The sequence below is a fragment of the Trematomus bernacchii genome, unplaced genomic scaffold, assembly GCF_902827165.1.
Source record: "Trematomus bernacchii unplaced genomic scaffold, fTreBer1.1, whole genome shotgun sequence".
Classification (NCBI taxonomy): Eukaryota; Metazoa; Chordata; class Actinopteri; order Perciformes; family Nototheniidae; genus Trematomus; species Trematomus bernacchii.
Window position 1 is genome coordinate 244773 of NW_022987792.1, and position 23380 is coordinate 268152.

The 23380-nt window shown below is 40.1% G+C and overlaps 2 protein-coding genes across 2 annotated transcripts in view; one reads left to right on the forward strand and one right to left on the reverse strand.

The window, feature by feature from the left end:
• Nucleotides 1-1320: 1320 nt before the first annotated feature.
• haus5 (HAUS augmin-like complex, subunit 5) lies at nt 1321-18371 on the reverse strand. The gene is made up of 20 exons (XM_034149691.1): nt 18259-18371; nt 18007-18105; nt 17346-17408; nt 17132-17164; nt 16356-16380; nt 16067-16199; nt 15823-15982; nt 15087-15183; nt 14296-14378; nt 14140-14194; nt 13202-13329; nt 13037-13115; nt 11334-11488; nt 9888-10050; nt 7119-7199; nt 5942-6087; nt 5757-5853; nt 3236-3374; nt 2885-3017; nt 1321-1649 (listed from the first exon to the last, which is right to left on the reverse strand). The coding sequence occupies exons 2-20, from the start codon at nt 18102-18104 to the stop codon at nt 1547-1549; spliced, it is 1971 nt and encodes a 656-aa protein (XP_034005582.1). The 5' UTR covers nt 18105; nt 18259-18371; the 3' UTR covers nt 1321-1546.
• A 3760-nt stretch (nt 18372-22131) lies between these two features.
• The window catches only part of zfr2 (zinc finger RNA binding protein 2), a 36186-nt gene continuing 34937 nt past the window's right edge, over nt 22132-23380 (forward strand). The window contains 1 exon segment of the mRNA XM_034149700.1: nt 22132-22237. Within this exon segment, the coding sequence (XP_034005591.1) occupies nt 22185-22237 (53 nt within the window). The 5' untranslated portion in view covers nt 22132-22184.

Sequence of the window (23380 nt, forward strand, 5' to 3'; positions counted from 1 at the left end):
TGAAAACTGAACTGCGCATGCGCGACAGTGGGAGGAGTTTCCACATGATTCAGATAGAAAGACACACTCCCCCTTCACTGCTACAAAGGGACCATGTTACTCCGTGATAAAGCATATACACATAAAATACAACATTTGGCCTTCAGTTAGTTGTTTATACAACGACACAATTAAAATACTCCGGTAAAGCACAAGTAGGACAAAAATAGTACTTAAGTACAGTACTTGAGTACACCGCTGGTGCGAAATGATGATCCTAACATGTCGTCCACAAATGTCGCTTCCTCCAAATGTCTCCAGTGTTTATCGGTGTTCTCAATGACATGGAACTATACGAAGACTCAATGAAATGCACGGAATTATAACTCATTCCTAATACAAGAGAATACACAATAAAACAAGGGTTAAAAGCTGAAGGATAGGTAGGTATAATTTCCTAACTTTCTTCCACGATAATTTAAAAAAAGCCTAACAGTTCTGCCAATTTCTACACACCTACATTCCTGATTGATCACTTGTATTTTGTTTTTTGTTCATAATACCCTCAGATTTAATTCATTGATTTAACAGTGATGTGATGTGCCTTTTTCTGATGTCTTTGAAACAATTGTTCAATAAAGTTGAAAAAAACAAAAACACTTTCATGCTAAATGATAGCTACATACTTCCAGAGGTATTAAGTAACTAAGTAGGTTTACTAAGTACTGTACTTAAGTACCATTTTGAGGGACTTGAGTAATTCCATGTTGTGCTACTCTGTACTTCTACTCCACTACAATTCAGAGGTGTAACTTAAGTCTTAAATCAGACTTAAGTTACACCTAGAGTAGAGTAACACTTTAATGCATCAATCATTATAAAACATATCATATATATTATTCTGAAATGGACCAATCTGCACAATGACTACTTTTACTGTCGCTACTTTCACTATATTTTGATGAGAATACTTTTCTACTTTTACTTGAGGAACATTTTGAATGCTTTTACTGTAACAGGGTATTCCTACACTCTGAGTACTTCTACTTTTACTCAAGTACAAGATCTGAGTACTTCTACTTTTACTCAAGTACAAGATCTGAGTACTTCTACTCTTACTCAAGTACAAGATCTGAGTACTTCTACTTTTACTCAAGTACAACATCTGAGTACTTCTACTCTTACTCAAGTACAAGATCTGAGTACTTCCTTCACCTCTGCATTCTTCTACACTGTTCCACCACAAGTATAAATATTCATAACTGTGTGAGAAACTGAAACCGTGCTAATAATGGATTTCTGCAGATCATTCAGGGGCATGAGAGCAACATACAGAACAGATTCCGCTTTCAACAACTTTATTGTTTCTTTAAATGCATTTCAAGGAAGACATGAGCACATAACTGGATTCAAAATGATTTATTAGTGACTTATTTTACATGGTAAAACATCAACAGCAGCCATGTGCATGATAAACACAGAACAAAGAAGTGTGCATGGTCATTATGATACAGAAAGGTGCAGTTAGAAATCTCATTTATACTTTAAAATCTATGAGGGTCCTCCCCTAAGAGGCTTTGGCAGCAAGTCTCCACCTCTGAAGCCACTGCTGGAAAGTCATCCCTCCTTTCTGGACCCCAGGGAGGACATGCTGCGCTGGCTGATCCCACCTACATTTGTAAAAACACAAAACAGATAAATGCTCCAGACTCCTGAGTGAAGGTGTTCCCAAAGACATTGAAGTGACTCTTGTTTTGTATATATTGATTGTTGTGCTTTTATTCATGTCTTGACGTGTGCATATGTCTGTTGATTGTATACAGGAGGATATACATATTTATATATATTCGTATTTGGGATTGTGGGAAACGGTATTTCGATCTCTGTCTGAAACATTGACAATAAAGTTGACTTTGACTGACTTTGAGGTGATCATTCAAAATCATCAGACAGACATGCAAGTATAGCAGTGTTAACGAAAACTATGACGAAAGATGTTCTCCAACGACCTTTTTTACACGACTAAGACGAGACGATGACGAGCTAAAAATAGATTCTTGAGAATAAAAACTATGGCGAAATGTATATTTAGTTTTCGTTGACGAGACGAGACGGGACTAAGATGTTAATGGTGGACTATCGGACTTTCAAAATGCAGGATATTTTCCCCCAATTGTCCGTCTTGTCTGTCAAAATGCATCTTACGTTTCTAACTTGCAATATCATTATTTCCGCTCTCTTCACTCCAGAAGAGCGATCTCCCTGTGTCTCGTCTGTGTGCGGGGGGCGGGGCCTAACTCTCTCTCTCTCTGTGTGTGCGGGGGGCGGGGCCTAACTCTCTCTCTCTCTGTGTGTGCGGGGGGCGGGGCCTAACAGACACGCTGCAGCGGCGTGCACACAGATTTTTTAAGAGTAGTAGTACCGTTAAAAACTCTTAACGATACCCATCCCTAGATATTACACAAGTGAAGTGTTAAGACAGTGAAATGTTGCTTTATGAATTTCAACACTTGGTGCTGTCACCTTGATTCAGATTTCAGATTCCTGTATTTGCCTAACTGAATTAGTTTAAAGAGAAAACATTTTGACTAAAAGTTGACTAAAATGTAATGATTTTTCATCGACTAAAACTAGACTAAAACTATGAAGGATAAAAAGGACTAAAATGTGACTAAAGCTAATAACCATTTTCGTCTAAAGACTAAGACTAAATCTAAAATAGCTGCCAAAATTAACACTGAAGTAAAGGTAACGTTTTTAAAGTTTAAAATGAATAAACAATGAAGTTAAACAGCCAGGCACTTATCTTCATACACTTTTTTTTAGCCATAACTGAACGCTAACTTCCATTTTTATGAAATGACACACTGTAAAAATGCACAATGTGATCTGTGATGCCCCTTACCAGTAGGAGATGGCAGTTTTCACTTGGACCCCGTAAGAAAGGCCCTGGGCGCTTCGCTGCGTGAGGCCTCTGACTCTCGGTACCAGACACTCCAGAAGCTTCTGATCCTCCTCCATCACTCTGGACAGCAGAGCTAAGAGGCAAAAGGGTAGAGAAACAGTAGTTTGAGATGTTTTGAAATCATTCTGTAAACTTTTATTTCAGGGGACATCAGAATCAGAATACCTTGTTTCGTCCCACAGATAATTGGTATTTAACAACAGGGGGTGTTACGAATAACATGTGTACAAACAGAGCGATACAGCCCTTCCTTGTGTGTATTTTAATCATGATAAAAATGACCCATGTTACCTTTTTGATCCGGTGCATGCAGCAGCTCCACTTCCTTTTGTATGTTTTGCAGAGTAGCAGAGTGCAGCTGCAGTAACTGACGGAGAAAACGCAACTCTAGCTGCTGGGAGCGAGCCTGGGAACACAGCTCTTCTGGAGCCTGAAGTTTAAGAAGGAGACGATTCAGTCAGAGAAAGATGCAAAACAAACTGAGGGTTCACGAGACGATCAAATATAATATAAAAACTCATTCACAACAGCCGATAAAAGGTCAACTCGCTATTCAGAACCACTCATGTAGCGTTTAAGGGTGGGTATTCGAGAAGCTGATACCAAAACCTTCATAGGAAAGCAATAAATGTTAATATCAATCATCAGTAGTCAATGTTATGGTCTTTTTTCCACAGTTATTTAACAGTTTTGTAGAATGTATTAAATGCTTGCCCTGAGATGCATAAGTGGGTCTTTTTTGACCCGGTGAGGTGGTTTTCTTGAAGTGTCTTTGTAATTACATTTTTTTATCATTTCATATTCCAGCTATTCCTCAAAAAACATGTTTTGGATATCACGCCATTCAAATTTTAAATTTAAATTTTAAGAAATTGTGTTTTTGTATTAACTACCCCAAGCTTCCATAAGTGGGTCAAAAATGACCCGCACGCATTTTCCATGGAATCCTATGGGAACCTTTGATTCTTATCACCTGTAGTGACACCTCTCAGGAAGATTATTTCACACAGCAAGATCTGATACCTGTCAGTATAATAATAATAATAATAATAATACATTATATTTGTATAGGGCTTTTCAAGGACTCAAAATCGCTTTACAATATAAGGGAAGGTTAGGGTGGGGGGTATAGGACTATCAAACTTGATCAACCGGCATGGATTGATGGGGGGTGGGCCTATGAGTAGACAAGAGGAGAAGAGATGAGTTTTGAAAAGGCACTGGAATACTGTGAGGGTCTCAGAATAGCAGAGATCAAAATGTAAAAAAAAATTCAAAAATTCAAAATAGTGAAAAAATTAAATATAAAATACTTCTAGTGTGAACCAAAATATAATCAATCACACTCAATCACACTCAATCTCAATCACACACACTCAATCTCAAACACACTCAATCACACACACTCAATCTCTCTCAATCACACACACTCAATCTCTCTCAATCACACACACACTCAATCACACACACTCAATCTCTCTCAATCACACACACACACACACACACACACACACACACACAATCACACACACGCACACAATCTCACACACACACGCACACACTTTTTCACCAATGATTTTCAATGACTTCTCCATGACCTTTACCTAATTTTCCACGACCAAAAAAATGACTCTTTCTCAGCGGTACCACTGAAAATGGTTTATTTTAACATGGAACAGGAAAATAAGGTCTGCATATAAAACATGTTGTGCCGATCTAAAACAAATAAAATAGTAGGCTTACTAGCTTCTACACGCTAAAGCAACTGAAATCTCTCACCAGCAAAATACCTCGACAGTTATGGCACGTTTCCACTACACGGCCTCGCTCGGCCCCGCTCGGTATGGCTGGGCCTCGTTAGGACTGGCTCACTTTATGGCGCATTTCCATTACAGTTTAGGAACTGGGGTAGTATCTATAGTAACGCAGTGTAGGCGGAGCCGTGACGTCATCTTCAGAGAACTCCAGAAAAACAACACAGCCGTTAGCTGTTAGCACTCAGAGCTCACAGCTCCTCATATCTGTTCAGAAACTAGACAAAAGTTAAACAAGTACAAACCACAGACTGCCTGTGTCATGGTGAATACAGTCGCTGGTTTATTTATGTCTGTATAGGCCGTTGTTGTGAGTGTGGACGGTCGGAGCATATACTGCGTTAGCTTAGCCAATCTCCATTTAGAAAACACGCATTTTAAAAGGTTTTTCGCCTGCCGTCTGTCTGCAGACTTGACAAAGCATTAATTCATGGTTTTTACTAACCGGTATCAGTATGTTGTTACTTCGGCATCATTTTGAAACGTGTATTACAATTAAATCACGTTCAAATATGTCCATCTTGTTGTAGTTGTAGCCCCCTTGCCAGCGATTCTCTCTCTAGTTTAGCTTACTCAGCCCGACTCAGCCTCGTTGTCTCTGGCCCTAGAACCACGATTTTATGAGGCCAGAAAAACTGTGAATTAGGACCCGCCGGCCGGTACTAGGCCAAGTGGAAACGCAACCAAAGACGGGCCGCTGACGTCACAGCCCTCTTAAACCGTGCTCCGCGCTGTAGTGGAAACGCGCCATTAAATGCCATTTTACGTTTCATTACGATACAGTTTTTATTATCATTATAATTATAGTATTACTATTTTGGCGATTAGATAAAATATAAATTATATTTGATGCAACTTTAGTTACATTTCCATGACTTTTCCAAAACCTTGGGAAGGATATTGTTTTCCATAACTTTTCCAGGGCCTGGAATTAGCATTTTGAATTTCCATGACTTTTCCAGGTTTGTAATGACCCTGGCCATCTCTGCCGGACTCACCCTGTACAGCGGGAAGTCCAGACTCTGACACAGGCTGCCGAAGGTCGGGGCCTGCAGGCGATGGATGGACAGCCACGATGCAGCGATTCTCTGTCCTCTGAAACAACAGAAACATGTGGAATGAGTACGGTTCACCCCTTCAGGTATCAGGCCACGTGTTCTTACAGTCAGCCCAGGCTTCTCACCCTTCAGTAGTCCTCCGGTCCAGAGCAGGAAAGGAAATGGTTCCCAGTTGTCGCGCCTCCTTTGAAATGCAGTTCCTCTGACTGCTGGCTGCAGAGGAGACGACTTCAAACTGAGGCACCAGCGTAGCGAGGACAAACTGCTGCAGCTGAATCAAAACAGAGGGAGAGAAAACGCTCAAGAGATGTTCAACAATGAGCTTTTTCTGTGTGGGAAAAGTGTTTTACGGTCTGCTGACTCCTTTAAAAGCTCATTTAAAGTTTGGGTAACCGGTGAGCTTGATTTTATACTACGTTTTTATTTTGTTTTCATTGTGTTTTGGTGCTTTTATGACTTCTTAACACGTGGCTTGTGTGTTCATTTATCATTGTACGATTCCTATGATGATGTTTTATTGTCTTGTCAAGCACTTTGTGACTTTGTCTGTGAAAAGTAGGGCTGTGAAATTAATCGTATTTTAATCTCGATTACGATTTTGGCTTGCAACGATTACGAAAACAACGTAATCGAAATAAAACGATTATTATTTGTATTAAAAAAAGGTGCAAAAGAGGGGTAAGGAGGAGAAGAGACAGGAGACAAGGTAAGGGTAGAGAAGTTGAAAGGAAGAAAGACAGAGGAGAGGAGACGAGGGAACAGGGAACAAAGGGAGAAGAGAAAGGAGAGAAAAGGGGGAAGACGACCAAAAGAGGAAATGAGGAGACATATTAGAGGAGGCCAGAGTTGAGGAGAGAGGAGGGAAGGAGACTCACTCTCCCTCCAGATGCTCTCCCCTGATGATGCGAATTTTTTTTTATTGTGTTTTCAGTTTAATTATCCTTAAAGTTCAGGGTAATCAACTGTTAAAAATATACTGTTCACATTTTCTTTTTCAATAAATGGATGTTTTCAAAGTAAATGGATAATCGTTTTTAATAATCGTGATATCAATTATTGACCAAATCACCAATTGTGATTATGATTTTTGCCATAATCGCACAGCCCTAGTGAAAAGCGCTTCATAAATAAACTTCACTTACTTTTGGCCTAAAGAAGCCATAGCCTTTCTTTCACCACAAAATGAAGCAGCTCTTATAAATAATCTCTCTACACCAGAATCAGAAATGCTTTCCCCTCAGCTGGGAAGTTTCCTGAGACTGTGCAGAAGACAGACAAAAAGAAAAGCATTTGCCTCCTCACCTCTCTATGCAGACGGATCAGCTCCGTCTTGGCCGTGGAGTTTCCTTTAATCAGACCTCTGATGTCTTCCTGTCTGAGAACCTGCAGACACAACAACAACAAGTTCAATGATATACGTTTGGAGAAATACTGACACCTTAAATTCATTAAAGGTAGGGTAGGGGACCTCACACTGCTTTGTGCACACATTTATTACATCTGTATGTAATTCATATATGCCTAAACCCTGCACGTTATCCATATATGCTTATCCCCCCCATGTGCATCAAGTATACGTGAATATGCTGTAACCTCATGCTCTTTATCTACTCTTTGCACTTTCTGGTTGGATTAAAAGGGCATTTAGTTACACTATGGGCAATGACATAAAATCTGGTTAACACTTTAGATTAAGTTACACATATTCACCACCAACCAGTTGCTAACTAACATGCATATTAGAGCCAAACTTCTAGCTTATTAGTGAACATATTCTGAGTTATTTTGGCACAATTAAAGGTGGGGTAGGTAAGTTTGAGAAACCGGCTCGAGATACACTTGTTATATTCCATGGAATGCTCTTAACATCCCGATAGCAATGAATATCTGAAGTGCTTTGACAAAAAATCCATAAAAAAATATCAGTGGAAGCTGTAGTACTGTAAAAAGCACGACCAATCATCTGAGCCGGCCCGGCTAAAATAACTGGATGGCCTACCTGCCTGTCAGCCTTCCATCTGTGCACAGACTTATCTCGTGCCCTCATTGGTCATGTGCGCGTTCGTGTGTGTTGGAGGAGGGGCTCTGTAAGGAAGTGGCAGATTTGTTCCGGCTGTGTATTTTCAAATTCTAGCGATCTCGAGCCGGTTTCTCAAACTTACCTACCCCACCTTTAAGGTTTGGGCAAATCAAGATCTTTATCTACAAACATACTCTCAAGCCTGGTGAGTAACGGACTACATTATCACCATCTGTCATAATCTGTTAACCCCCATGTAGGAGCCACATATGAAGTATTTTTCTGTGTTTGTTACGGTACATGTTTTTGAGTCACTATAGGTGGTGGGCGTGTCATTGGATTTGTGTGGTGACGTTTGCGGTTATATCCGGTTGCTTTTACCTACGCACTTTGTGATAGATGGAGGGGGAGTGAGCTGGAGAAGGACAATTTGTGTTGACCGCACGAATGCACGCATATGGATATGGATATGGACTATTGAATGTTTGCTTTGGAAATAAGAGGTCAAACGCATACTGGTGGAAAGACTGAGTTTTTGCGCGTCCACAATGTTTTTCTCTTGTTTAGTCCCTCACGGCACTTTGTTTGGAATATTACTGCCGCAATACCCCACTTACTCACAGTGCAGTAACTTTTCACATCATGTGGTGCAGATGGAAGATTTGTTCCTCCTGCAGTGACAGTGGACTTTATAAAAAAAATGCAGCTGCCATTGACAGGGTTCTTACACCTTTTCCAAAGTCAAATTCAAGCACTTTTCAAGCATTTTCAAGGTGCATTTTCAAGCTTTTCAAGCATCTTACAGCTGTTGTAAATTACATATTTATATACACATACTTATACTCAAATGATTATTTCCCTACCTCACATTAAATCAGATGTTCCTTATGCTATAAACAACCAAGGACTGTTGACCTCTGGGTGAGTGCTGCTTCCTACCTTCACTGGACTTACTAACAATGGCTAATCCCAAACTGTACTGCTTTTTCCTTGCGTTATTCGCCGCCTCCCTACCCCCTCCTGCGCATAACAAATGCAAACCGCCACTACTATCATGTGTGATTATGAGGTCTCTACACAAGATGATTACGTTACATTCCACTGTCAATGTGCGCACAACACAAACTAGGCATTGTGACTCACTGCTAGCTCTTGGCCGTGCTCTGATTGCATTACTACTGATGATATCGGGCAATGTGCATGTTCATCCTGGACCTTCTATTGTATGTAGCTCTAGTTCTGACCTGTGCCCTGATGTCAATCTTTGTCACAATGATCTGAGTTTCCCTGACTTCTGCTCACGTAAAGCTTTAGGTTTTCTACATGTAAATACTAGAAGCTTACTGCCAAAAATTGACCAGATAAAAGTACTCGTTCACAGCTCAAATCCGGAGGTACTTGTCATCAGGCCGGAGCGGAGCTGTTTTATGTAAAAGCGAAGCAATTAAGCGCGCTCAGACTTCTTTATTTTCTTTTAATCTAAAAAGCGAAGTAAAGCATTTACAATTTCAAGCACTTTATCCCAAATTCAAGCACCATTCCCAAAATTCAAGCACTTTTCAAACCTTGAAAACACCTCATACAATTTCAAGCATTTTCAAGGATTTCCAGCACCCGTACGAACCCTGCATTGTGCCTAAACCGGTCAATCTGAACAATGACATTTTACAAAATAAAATATAATATGTAATGTCAGCAGAAACTCCCGACCCCGCCGAATGTCCAATAAAGACTCTCTCTGGCCCAGAAATATCTTAGAAAAAAGAATGTCTAGATCTCTTCCACTGCAAACTGAAAACCAACCTCTATCCTTGGCATTCAATTCAACACAAATAACCTTTAAAAATGGTCTGGCTTATTTGAAGCGATTATATCTGCATTTTTTTTCAACGCTGGAGACTGAATTACCAGCTGTTTTTGCAGACAAACTGAACCACATTAAAGTTACGATGGATCGCTCTCAGTCAGTGATCTAATCCTTTAAAATATGACCGCCAGCCTTCAGATTGTCCCGTCTTTATTAAGATAAGATCTGTCGTCCATGCTCTCACCACTAGTTGTCTGAAGTCCAGGATGCTCTGCCACTGGCTGTGCAGACTCCTGAGCGCCTCCTGCCGGCTCCTGGCCTGCTGGTCCAGCTGGAGGCAGCGCTCTCTGATGTGATCCCGCGCTGCAGCCTGCATCACAACCTGCAGCTCCACCTCCAGAGCCGACCTGACCGCATGGAAGAAAGAAAGGACGATCACATCAGTCACTCATTTCCCTGTCAGCCATTCAAATGGATTGCAAATGTAAGAAATGCTGTCGTATATTCATCCATTCTAGTCTACCACACACACTCAGACACTCAAATCCAGCACCAGACACTTTTTACACTGCTATGGACAGTCTTGCACTAATTCTCAAAGATATTGAAGTGACTGTTATTTTGTATATATTGATTGTTGTGCTTGTATTTATGTCTTAATGTGTGCATGTGTATAAATGTATAAATTGTGTGAAGACTGCTGTTTCTATATATTTATTGAAGTGCCTTTTTTTTTTAATTATTATTATTCTTTGGGACAGTGAGAAACGTCATTACGGTCCCCCTGTTTGTACCACGAATACAGATACATTGATAAGAGAGTTGACTTTGACTAAAAAAGCAACAAGAAATTCCCCCAAAAAACAGACTTAATTGAGAAAAATGAAAAATGTTGAAGCAGTGGAAATGCTTGACAATGATGAGCTGCTACTACAAAATAATTATGTACCTACATCCTGGCATTTGGGCTATGAACTTCCACAAAAACAAATATAGCTAGTGGGATCAGGGCTGCACAATAATTAAGAGAAATATAATCAAAATTGTAATATGGATTAGTGTAATATTCAAACACTATATGTGTGTGTGTGTGTGTGTGTGTGTCTGTGTCTGTGTGTCTGTGTGTGTGTGTGTGTGCGTATGTGTGTGTGCGTGTGTGTGTGTGTGTGTGTGTGTGTGTGTACTATGAACTTCCATAAAAACAAATATAGCTACTGGGATCAGGGCTGCACAATAATTAAGAGAAATATAATATGGATTAGTGCAATATTCAAACACTATATTTGTGTCTGTGTGTGTGTGAGTGTGTGTGTATGTGTGTGTGTGACACTATATTTGTTAAAGGCTGAACATGTGGTAATATAACATTTTGATTAAGAGATATCATGGCCTTCAAATCATATTCTACAGACTAAACAAAACACATCTGATTGGTAAGGATCGCACTATGATCATTTCAATATACTTTTGTAATGATAATGATGCAAAAATGATCATGCCTTCCCATATTGTAAATCATATCGCAGTTGCAATATCGCAAATAGTAATTATTTCCAAATCATGCTGCCCAACCTGTGGGAAACGGTATTTTGATCTCTCCGTCTGTACACACAAACTAAAAGATTGACAATAAAGTTGACTTTGATAATCCCCTCTTCATACTCCTGGTATTGTCAGTGAGTTTGCTTACAGAGCCAAGGTGTCGTTGTGGAGCTCCTCAGTGATGCCGGACACCTCCTGCTCCGCCTCCCTCCGTCGAACCTGCAGCTGGTTCTGGATCAGCTGGACTCTGGAGCGGGTCAGGGCCAGCTGCACCAAACTCTGCTCCACCTCCTCCCAAGCATCCTGAAATCAGATTTTGGTAACACTTTATATTAAAAGGTCCCCTATTATACTGTTTCTCATCAATATATCACAGGTCTCAGATATATCCAGAACCTGTCTCTGATTGGCTGAAACACCAAACAGATCATTGCAGCATTACCCATAATCCCCTCTGTTTCAGCCCTGTTTCCAAAGTGCTGATTCTCTGTCTGTTACTTTAGATGAAAATAAGGAGCCCCTCCCCACGCCCCTCTGAGATAAGGTGGGGGGGGGGGGGGGGGGGGGGTTACCTTGGTTGCTGATTGGCTAATGGTTACACAAGACAACACATCGTTATGACATCATAAAGTGGCCAAAATCTGATCAGCTCATTTTCAGACAGGTTTTTATAAAAATGGATCAGGAGAAAAAGAGAGAGAATCTTTGTTCCTGAAACTTTCAGAGTCTCTTTCCACAGAGGGGACACATGTTGATGAAGAAGAGACATGAAGAAGAGGGGACACATGTTGATGTAGAAGAGACATGAAGAAGAGGGGACACATGTTGATGTAGAAGAGACATGAAGAAGAGGGGACACATGTTGATGTAGAAGAGACATGAAGAAGAGGGGACACATGTTGATGTAGAAGAGACATGAAGAAGAGGGGACACATGTTGATGTAGAAGAGACATGAAGAAGAGGGGACACATGTTGATGTAGAAGAGACATGAAGAAGAGGGGACACATGTTGATGTAGAAGAGACATGGAGAAGAGGGGACACATGTTGATGTAGAAGAGACATGAAGAAGAGGGGACACGTGTTGATGTAGAAGAGACATGAAGAAGAGGGGACACGTGTTGATGTAGAAGAGACATGAAGAAGAGGGGACACGTGTTGATGTAGAAGAGACATGAAGAAGAGGGGACACGTGTTGATGTAGAAGAGACATGAAGAAGAGGGGACACGTGTTGATGTAGAAGAGACATGAAGAAGGGGATTTTGCAGAATAGGTGACCTTTAAAAAAGGTACATATTCACCATCAACTAGTTGTTAATTAACATGCATATTAGCAGTATATTGGCTCTTTATCCGTCATTATAAAATACTTAATAATGCCTTATTCTACAGGACCATATTCTACAGGTACTAGGCCATTAATTAAGAGTTTCTCCTTAATAACCCTGTAATTATGGCACCTGTCATTGCCCATAGTGTAACTAAATGCCCTTTAGTAGATAAAGAGCATGAGGTTACAGCATATTCACGTATACTTGATGCACATGGGGGGGGATAAGCATATATGGATAACGTGCAGGGTTTAGGCATATATGAATTACATACAGATGTAATAAATGTGTGTACAAAGCAGTGTGAGGTCCCCGAGTGAGAGGCGCTGCATGTTAAAGACAACAGGTACGCTGGAGGTCAGCTCAAACAAACATGCAATTCCACAAATGAGTGTTTTAATCACAAAGCACAGAAAACACAAGAGCATGTTTTCTTTGACTTTAAATGCCTGAATTTGACACGGCAATGTCCATGTGTGTGTGTGTGTGTGTGTGTGTGTGTGTGTGTGTGTGTGTTACCTCTAAGAGACATCTAACAGATGGCAGATCATCCTCTTCTGCTGACATGTCCAGAAGGTGATTGCTTTCATAGCGGAACCTGCGATTAATATAAAACATGTATACTTTAACACCGAAAACGTTTCTTAGTTTAAAAGCAGGAGAGAACATTAATAAAGAGTTTACTTTAGATTCTTCACATCGCGCATCACGTTCAGAGCCGAGAGTTTCTCCTCCAGTTCCTCCTGCTCTCTGGAGGCTAAATACTGTAAAGCTGAGAGGATGTGGTTCGGAGGATAACCGCCCAACAGGTTCTGATCACATGACGAGAAACATTATTATTCAAAGTGTCAATAGAGTGCCACAGTGACGCGTCCTAAAACCCGGAAGTAAGTTAGCATTTTTTCCACTTCCGGTTCCTTCGACAAAAAGCAATTCAATTTCTCCATAGGGTTTAGGAAAATAGCTGAAATAAGGTCTGTGGTTGAGACACATTGAAGAGACGGGTCACGTTTTGTTCTAGGACATTAAATCCATCAGCAGTGACCCCACTGGTGATTTCTGAAGAGTTGACGTGTCTGAAAAACGATGGTTGTTACCAAGTGGCTGAATAGGACTACAGAAGTTGTCGAGGACGTTGTACGTCATTACGCCGAACACGTAAACACTCCTCTAAGTTAGTTTGCCCTGTTCTGCTTGAGAGCAAGTACCTGCCTCCTGCAAACTGTTCAAACAAACGCTTCAACTCGTACCATTTAGAATCTGTATGTTTGAATATGGATCTTAAGTTGGCGTGACGTTGAAGCAGCGACCCGGCTGTAGTTCGTATATAGCATAACGTTAGCTTCTGGCGACTAGATTTATGATTAGAAAATGATAAAAGTAGGGTAGACATGTGGAGATTATCCGGCTGAACAAAACGTAATCCGTCTCTTCAATGTGTCTCAACCACAGACCTGATTTCCAGCTATTTTCCAAAATCCTATGGAGACATTGCATTGCGTTTTTGTCGAAGGAACCGGAAGGAGTTTACTTCCGGGTTTTAGGACGCGTCACTGTGGCACTCTATTGACAGTAAACGAGAGGGCAAAATATGTAGAGAAATGTGCTCAAAATATACAAACCTCCACAGCACTCAGCCAGTACTGAAACACAAAAGTCCTCTGTTCTCTGGTCATACTGACAAGAGACAAAGACAGAATTCATTCAAGAAAATAAAAAAAGTTGTCAAAAGTATTAAATAGTTTTTTCAATACTGTATCTCTCGTGGTAGTTCTTACTGTTTGGACGTTGTCTTCAGCTCACTGTCTTGCAGAGACTGGTAGAAGCGGACCCTGCCGTCACACAGCTCTCTCACTTCACGCTGTCAAAGAATAATTAAATATGATGACTCCTTTAATCAGCTAAGAAAGATATGGGTCTACATTTGTCATATTTAGGTTACAGGTTGCTCGTCCAAAATATTTAGATTCCAGCTTTTTATACTTCTAATTTCAAGCTACTGAACACAATTGTTAAATGTATATAGTAAACTATATTTATACGTTTAGTAGATTGGTATATTACAGAGTATTCTAATTATACTGTGTATTTTATAGTGTTTAGATACTCCTCTCTCTGATTATATGTATTTTTTACTGAGAATATGTATAAATTGTTTTTACATTTAAATGTTTCATCTTTATTTTATTCTATTTTTAAGTAATTTTGTAACTCTTGGAGATTGACTGTCTTAATGCTGCCATGACAAAACAATTTTCCAACTTGGGAGGAATACATATCTATCTATCATCTATCTTACAGCTGTCAAATTGACATCAATCTATTGTGTAGGAGATGGAATCAGATGCAAAAAGAAACAACCAGAAGTTATGCATTGCCGTTTCCCACGTAAAACTGCATTAGATATTGCAGGCACTACAATAAAAACATTTCCCAAACAATTCAGACACTCAAACCAAATGAGGGATGTGAATAGAGTGCAATATATAGTAACTAAACATTCCTCACACAACCCATGTTTAGCTTTTGTGTGAGTCGGCCTGTTCCCACAGACTGAAGCAGCTCTTACCAGGACTTGTGCCTCTGCTGCAGCTTTGGAGTTCACGTTGTCACCATCACTGCTGCTGGAGGGCTGATTATCAAACAGCACCTCAACCTCTGCTTTCCTGCAAAACACAACACAACTCTTACTAACGTACTGGCACAGTTGTTCATGATGGTGGAGTGTTGCATGGTCCAAGGAAGAACCGTTTACAGTGTGGAGTGGATCCGAGTAACGGCGAGGATACAAGCATTAAGCATCACTAATTAATGTGAGTAAATATTCAAGATTAGAATTAGTTCTCAACCAGGAAGACCCAAGGAAACAGGTATTAACTTCTGGTAGCGTTTCAGCCAGGCGGGCGTCTTGCCGTCATTTGACGCTCTTATTCAGCTCGGAACACCCTGAACTCGAGCCGAGGGCGTCCAAAAAAATAAATAATTTGAGAGAAGATCGAGTTTTTATCGCTTGAAATGACGAAAAGGTAAAAGGACAAGGACATCCCTCTGTTGGAGGGGCAAATTTTCGCCCGCCAGCAAAGCGCGTTCCTGTGACGGAAATCTTCCAAGGACCATGCCAGGAGGGGTGTCCCTGTCGGCAGGGAGAGGTTAAGAGATAGTATAAGGGAAGGCGCAATTCAAAATTGTGTGTGTGTGCATACATACGTTAAGGGATAGTATCTATAAGGGATGGCTCAATTCAAAATTCAAGTCACGTGACACAACGTGACGTCACACCCCCAACTCTTAATGATCTAGCTTACCTGGACATTTGTTCCAGAGTCTGGCAGTGCCCGCTGATCTTCTGTTTGTCATCAGAGAGCTCCTGGCGGCCCACAATGCAACGCTGCCTGAAGGCCTGCAGCAGCATCTCTCTGCGCCGGCTGTCCTCCACCTGAGCCCAGGTACGGCTGACGGACTGCTCTGTTGGTGAAGAGTAGAACAACACCAGTGTAGGCTTTCTGTTTGAGAGTACTGTGGTTCGCTCAGACACTGAGAGGAACTCACCTTGTGTAGCCAGCTGTTCCTCTGTCCCACTGATCTGAGAGTCCAGGTGACTGATCTCGGACTTCAGCTGCTCGATCTTCCTCTGAAGGTCTTTCTGCTTAGCGGCCTCACTCTGGCCCTCAGCCTGCTTCAACTGAGCAGATCAAAACACATGTCACTTTATCTGTGGGTTTCTGACTGGAAATTCAAAATTCTACACTATCAATCAAGATTAATCAAGTACTACTTTAAGCAGGGATAACATGAAATAGAAAATAGCAACAAGAAAGAAAATCAAGTTTGAGCTTACCTCTTTGTCTTGAATAACTTTGTACCTTGAAGATCATTATGTTAAGGGCATCAATGAATAAATCAGGGTATATGCAGGAATCCTGAACTCAAATTTACCTTTGAAGACCCTTTCCATACATTTTAAGACCTCATCGCCACTTTGAGTTCTAACCGGTTACATTGGCGACACACTTTACCTCACATTGACTATATACAGTATTGATTGTCCTTCCTCCTTATCTTCCAACCATTTGGACGCAGACTTGCATTTCCCCATAACGATGTTGTTTAACAACCGGCGTAAACGGACCTTTGCGCGCTATCAAGCAGTGAGCGTGCGATGTCCTGTTCAGATGACGTCAAATCCAACGGGATGCCATAAATAAACTACACAGAATCACACTACACACCTACGCAATGATTACATTCAGGCAGACTGTAGAATACAACCTCTTTGGACAATTCATATACTTATTGAAAACAAGCTACAAAATGTAATACCTTGGGAAATGCCGTTTAATACTTTTTAATACTTTTGAATAGCCTTCATTTTTGCTAAATTGATTGATCAACTTTTAATACTTTTTAAGACCCCGCGGACACCCTGGAAATGCGAAACACACACACACACTGTACATTGACAGGTACAAACACCATCAACAAGACTCTATTCTGTCTATGTTATCTCTCACTCACATTTAAAAGAGCAGCTAGATTTCCCACATGTGCGCATGAATTGCCACGGCCAATGTAAGGTGGCTTTAAAATCCTTAAAATGTGGACAAGAAAGGATACCACTGCAGATTGCCACGCATGATCCTGACATTCCTGGGAAAACAAACAAAACGTCAGAAATCTTTAACCCATTGTAATACTGCCAGACTGTAGTTTATTATAGAGATTAAGCAGTTGCTGACAAGACTAATGAGGATTGAGTGAGCTCTGGGATGATCAGCATGGCTACATTACTAGGAAATGTATTGAGGAACATCAGACCTGGAAGACTTACCTCTGTTGAAAAACATGTTGGATGACATATTTCCATATTGACTTCCCTTGTCCGATGCAGAGCCTGGAGAACAAAAGATCAGCTTTACAATTGTTCAACAATGCAAAATGTAGCTTAAACTGTGAGAACATTTAACATACATCCAGTGGCCACATTATAAGCTTATACAATCTATAACCCAATACATATCCTCTTTGACTGGGTTCATGTATGCCCTATATACACCAAGACAAATCCCTCGTATGTGTAAACCTACTTGGCAATAAACCTGTTTCTGACTGATTTCTGATTCAGATATGTTCTGCTTTCTTTTATGATGCCAATAAGGGTCATGTTCATTTTACATAGAGGTGATAATATGGTCATGGTGGTGTTGTTGTAGTTTGTTGCATTGTCTTGAGAGGTGTTTCCATAACTTTGTTCCATTCATTCGTAAAAATATGGAGAACATCAAAAATAGAAACACCTCTCAGTATAATGTAATCCTGTACAACACTGACAACTACAAATAAATCCCACGTTCCCTATAATGTCAACACAAACTGAATATTACCAAGTACAATTGATATCAGAGCTGTTGCACTGCTTTGCATTATTCTTCAGGTTTACCTAATAAAGTGGCCCCTTAGTGTACGTTTAAGACAGTAAAAATGATACCCACGTTTTAAAGTTGCCGTCATTTGGCAGGCTGTCCGGGGGCAGATTGAACTCCTCGGTCGCCCAACGTCTCAAGTCCCGAACAAGACTTCTGTCCACCATCCTGTCAGAAAACACAACGTAAACAACTTGAACAGAGCTAATACTAGCCTGTAAAGCTAGCTACTACCGAGCTAAAGCTACTGAATTCCCATCAGATAGCTTAGTTAGCTTCAACCTTTGACCACAGTGAGATTATTAAAGTCCTCGTACTTACTCCGCTCTTGCAGAATATGCTTCTTTATTTAAATACACGTTAATTCAGTCGGTGATGAAAACGTTTTGAAATCTCAAAGATGTTCAACTTCCCGCCCGTTTACAGTATTTCCGGTCAATGTTTCCGGTGACACAGCGCTTCGGGTTTTTTATTTATTAACTTTATGTACTTTTATATTACTTTATATGTCTATCCCTGATGTGAAATATTTTGTATACAAAATAAATTATGTTCATATATATTCGTGAATAAATAATGAAAAAAATAGGTGTTGGTCTGTTGCATGAGAGTAACAAATGCGTCACTTCCGGGCAAAAAGTACGGCTCCGCCCACTTTTGGGGGAAAACAACGCTGTCATTTGAATGGCGGTCAATACAAATTCTGAAGTTTTTGCCAATCCGATCAGAAATTTAAGAAAACCGTGGATTTTTGGATCTTCAAAGAGCCCGATTACAATGAACAGTCAGGCAAACAATTACATTAAATCATTGGAAATCGATGATCGGGCTCGATATATTGTTAAATATAGCAGTAGGCTATCGATTTTCATAGATGAGAGTAACATCTACGTCACTTTAAGGCCCCGCCCACTTTTGGGGGAAACAGCGCTCTCATTTGAATGGCGATTGAGCCTGAAGCCACCGAGCTCTTCTTTTACTGTCCTGTTCATAGAGGAAGTACAGAAAAACGTAACTCTGGATTTGTTTTAATGTTTTAGGTGCAATAAACGACACAGCAGCTTGTTGGCATGATAAAATTATTATTTTCCGCCTCGCTCATTACAGTCTCGCCTACTGATTTTAATTTAACCATATATCGAGACCGATTGTCGATTTCAAATGATTGAATGTAATTGTTTGCCTGACTGGCCATCGTAATCGGGCTCTTTGAAGATCCAAAAATCCACGGTTTTCAAAAAATTCTGATCGGATTGGCAAAAACTTCTGAATCTGTAATGACCGCCATTCAAATGACAGCGTTGTTTTCCCCCAAAAGTGGGCGGGGCCGTAATTTTCGCCCGGAATTGTTTTTCATTAAGCAAAGTGCATTACCCAACAATGGTGCAAACACCAATTCTCAGTGTTAACCTGCTATAGACGGTGTGTTTGCATGTGCACTTCACATCACATACGATCTTACCATGCATTGGCCGAGTTAATATTTGGTGAGACCCCATCTCAGGATTTGAATACAGTTGTTTTTGTGGCACTACCCGGTATAACAGGGGAGTTTGGGAAAAGGATATATTGGCTTGTTCTGAAAGAAATAAGGTTGAAGCTCGTTGTGCCACTATTTTAACACATTGTAAGTGTTCGAAGCGTTTTCCATTACCAATTGTAATCAGACTTGAACCCTTGACCTTCAGATTGGCAGACATCCATTTAGTCCTTGAGCCAAAGCCATCCACATTCCATTACAATTGGAAAAGGTGGCGTTATACATCCAATTGTTTACCTTTGTTCCACAAAAACTAAGCACAGTTGATCCCGGTCAATGCTTAGATGGGAGACCGCCTTTAGTGTTCTAGTACATTTGTTAAATAGGTTGTCGCACAGTATCCAAGGCTACTGTATGTATTGTGTGCTTCAGCGACTGTGGCTGTGAGGGAGTTTGGCAGTCTATCAATCAGAAGGCCCATGCAACAACATTTTAATGTATCCCGATTGGCATTTGGATATGTATGACTCTAAGTTTGCAATTTGAGCTTTTGAGGGGTCGTAAAGTGGATAAAGCGCTATATTAAAGGTAGGGTAGGTAAGAATGGAGAAACCAGCTCGAGTGCGCTAGAATTTGAAAGTACACAACCGAAAAAAATCTGCCCCTTCCTTCAGACGTCCTTACAGAGCCCCTCCTCCAACACACACAAACGCGCACATGACCAATGAGGGCACGAGATGGAAGGCTGACAGGCAGGTAGGCCATCCAGTTATTTTAGCCGGCTCAGATGATTGGTCATGCTTTTTACAGCGCCACGGCTTCCACAGATGAAATATTTGTATATATTTATTGTCAAAGCATTTGGTGTATTCATTGCTATTGGGATGTTAAGAGCATTCCATGGAATATAACAAAAAGTGTTTCTGAAGTGAATTACCTACCCCACCTTTAAAATACAGTCCATTTACAAAGAGGTTGAAGGCCAATTGCACACAAAAAATAAAGCATATTTACTAGAGACCATTAGCGGGTGAAGTGATTTTGGCAGGATAGACTAAAACACTCTTGGCATTTACAGTACACAATTTATTTTCATAAAAGAAAAACCTGGTATTAGGTAAGCAAGCAAACTGGCATTTAAAGGGCTAATGTGGTGGGTGGTTCATAGTATGCAGTAAAGTTAATAGTATCGAGATCCAGTACTGCATTTCCACTTATAGGTATGAATATGTGTTTTCTTACGCAAAATTATAAAGGAAAAACGACTTATCAGAGCTATTTCTTCTAATTTGAAGTGTTCATGCGTGAAGAGTTGTGTTGAATACCCAGAAGAAATTGAGAAATTAATTCATGCTAAAATGTCTCCGTAAATAATCTGAAATGATACACTCACTCACACTACATTTTTTGTGTAGTATTTTTGTTTTGATCTGACTCACAGACACATGTTTGACTGACGCAGTTCCGGTGTAGCATTGATAGTCCTCCCCAACAGCAGCAGGAGAGGGGGGGAACCATCTTGACGGTCTGTGTCGGGGGTTTCTCTGCTGTCTGCCTCATATATGTTGTGTGTAATAATAATAATAATAATAGTTATCAAGCGCTTTATCAGCTGCTCAACGACGCTTTACAGAGGTAAAAAAACAAGTCAAATAAACAACATTTATCACAAGGACACAGCATTAATCACACATTAATAAGTGTGAAGATTGAAAACATAGACAATCCAAATGACAACGTGACTTTATATGAAGACTGTACAACCACCACGGGCCCTGGTAGACCACCACACAATACAGAATATTACAATCCTGTGCAATAACCCTGATATGTGCAATTTACACTCTTTTGCATTCTGCTACTTCACTCAGCATTAATCACTGGTATTTGCAATACATACATTATATGCAATCAGCGTTTTAAATGCTGTTACTTCTAACCATGGATGTGTACTTATTAGTCTTTCTTTCTTTTTTTATTTGTATGCCTTTATCTGCACTGTCACTTTTCTTGTAACGAGTCACTCACAGTTTTTTCTTTTTTTAATTATTATTCAATAACAATACAAAAATGACAAAGTATGGAGTCAGTCAGCCCATATATTTTTATGAATATATCATATAGCATATCCACCCAGATCACATCACACATCCTCTGTTTTATTGATTGATTATATTGTCGTGTTTTTCGGACTTTTGTTTTTGATTTGTGTACCTTGTACGGCGACCTTGAGACGCTTGAAAGGCGCCTTTATTAATAAAATGTATTATTATTATATGAAATGTCCCTAAAATTAATGGTAACTGTACAACAAATCAGCGTCCTTCCCTGTTTCATGAATGATTTAAGTCCTTTTTTCTGTCCCTTAGAAAAATACAATCTTCTTTCTATAAAGAATATTTACAATGACATTTCCAAATGGTTATTATTTGTAAGTAAGCTTAATGCCTCTTAAATGTGTTTGTGCTTTTATGCTTTTTCTTTCCCCCTGGCTCCTATGGATGTATTATTTATGTTTTTTTTCTAATTGTGATTTTTCTTTGCACTTATGTTGATAACCTGATGATATCCTCACCGAGCTTTTGTATGTTCTAAATATGTTCAATGCAAAATAATAATAATACAAAAAACAAAAAAGACTGACGCAGTTCCGGCGTTTCAGAGCGTCCTCGCCAACGGCTGCACGAGAGGGGGGGAACTATCTTGCCGGTCAGTCTCTTCCTTATGTCTTTGCCTGTCTGCCCGTTACTGTACTGGAGATGCCAAGATGGCTGCAAGCAATTACTTCGGCTTCACACATGGTGCCGGTCCGCAGTACAGGTAAATACAGGTGATGGAGCTCGATGTCAGCTCGTGCTCTGACTCACATCTATCAGCTCGTGCTCTGAGTCACGTCTATCTGCGCGTGCTGTGCAACGGTCGGCGGTTGGTACCGTTGGGTACTCAGCTAGCTTCACCTGCTAGTTCTGTTAGCTCACGTTAGCAGGCCGACACACAGCTGGCTTTAGGTGATAAAACCCAAGTATGGTCATCTTTATTTACCCTTTTAACCAGTTTAAAATAGCTTAAAGATGAACAATAAGGCGGTTATGGTGAATGTCACGCAGCTGATTTGGCTAACGGAGCCGGTTGCAGCTGTGACGAGATATTTTGGCCGGATTAAAGAGGGCTAAACCTGGTGGAGCTGCCCTGTAGGCAGAGGTGGAAAGTAACTAAGTACTTTTACTCAAGTACTGTACTTAAGTACATTTATGAGGTACTAGTGCTTTACTTGAGTATCTCAATGTTTTGCTACTTTGTACTTCTACTCACGTACAATTCAGAGGTAAATATTGTACTTTTACTCCACTACATGTATTTAATACCCTTTACAGATGTGGATGAATGATGTGAAATATTATCAAGTGTTAAATCAGACTTTAGTTCCACCTGGAGTAAATCAACAAGCTACCCTGCAGTATACAAAGTCATTCAAACTAGCTGCACCTTTACCAGCTTTGAGAACACTTTCATTATAAAACATATCATATATATTATTCTGAAATGGACCAATCTGCACAATGACTACTTTTACTGTCGCTACTTTAACTATATTTTGATGATAATACCTTTATACTTTAACTTTAGTAACATTTTGAATGCAGGACTTCTACTGTAACAGAGTATTCCTACACTCTGGTACTTCTACTTTTCCTCAAGTACAAGATCTGAGTACTTCTACTTTTACTCAAGTACAAGATCTGAGTACTTCTACTTTTACTCAAGTACAAGATCTGAGTACTTCTACTTTTACTCAAGTACAAGATCTGAGTACTTCTATTTTTACTCAAGTACAAGATCAGAGTACTTCTACTTTTACTCAAGTACCAGATCTGAGTACTTCTACTTTTACTCAAGTACAAGATCTGAGTACTTCTACTTTTACTCAAGTACAAGATCTGAGTACTTCTATTTTTACTCAAG

Bases quoted from the DNA above. Each gene is read 5' to 3' on its own strand.
- haus5 (XM_034149691.1), bottom strand. From the start codon at position 18,104: ATGGTGGACAGAAGTCTTGTTCGGGACTTGAGACGTTGGGCGACCGAG. The intron at 6,088-7,118 runs GTGAGGAGGCAA...GTTTTGATTCAG, and splicing joins TGATCCGTCTGCATAGAGAG to CTGCAGCAGTTTGTCCTCGC. The intron at 3,018-3,235 runs GTAACATGGGTC...TTTGCCTCTTAG, and splicing joins GCATGCACCGGATCAAAAAG to CTCTGCTGTCCAGAGTGATG.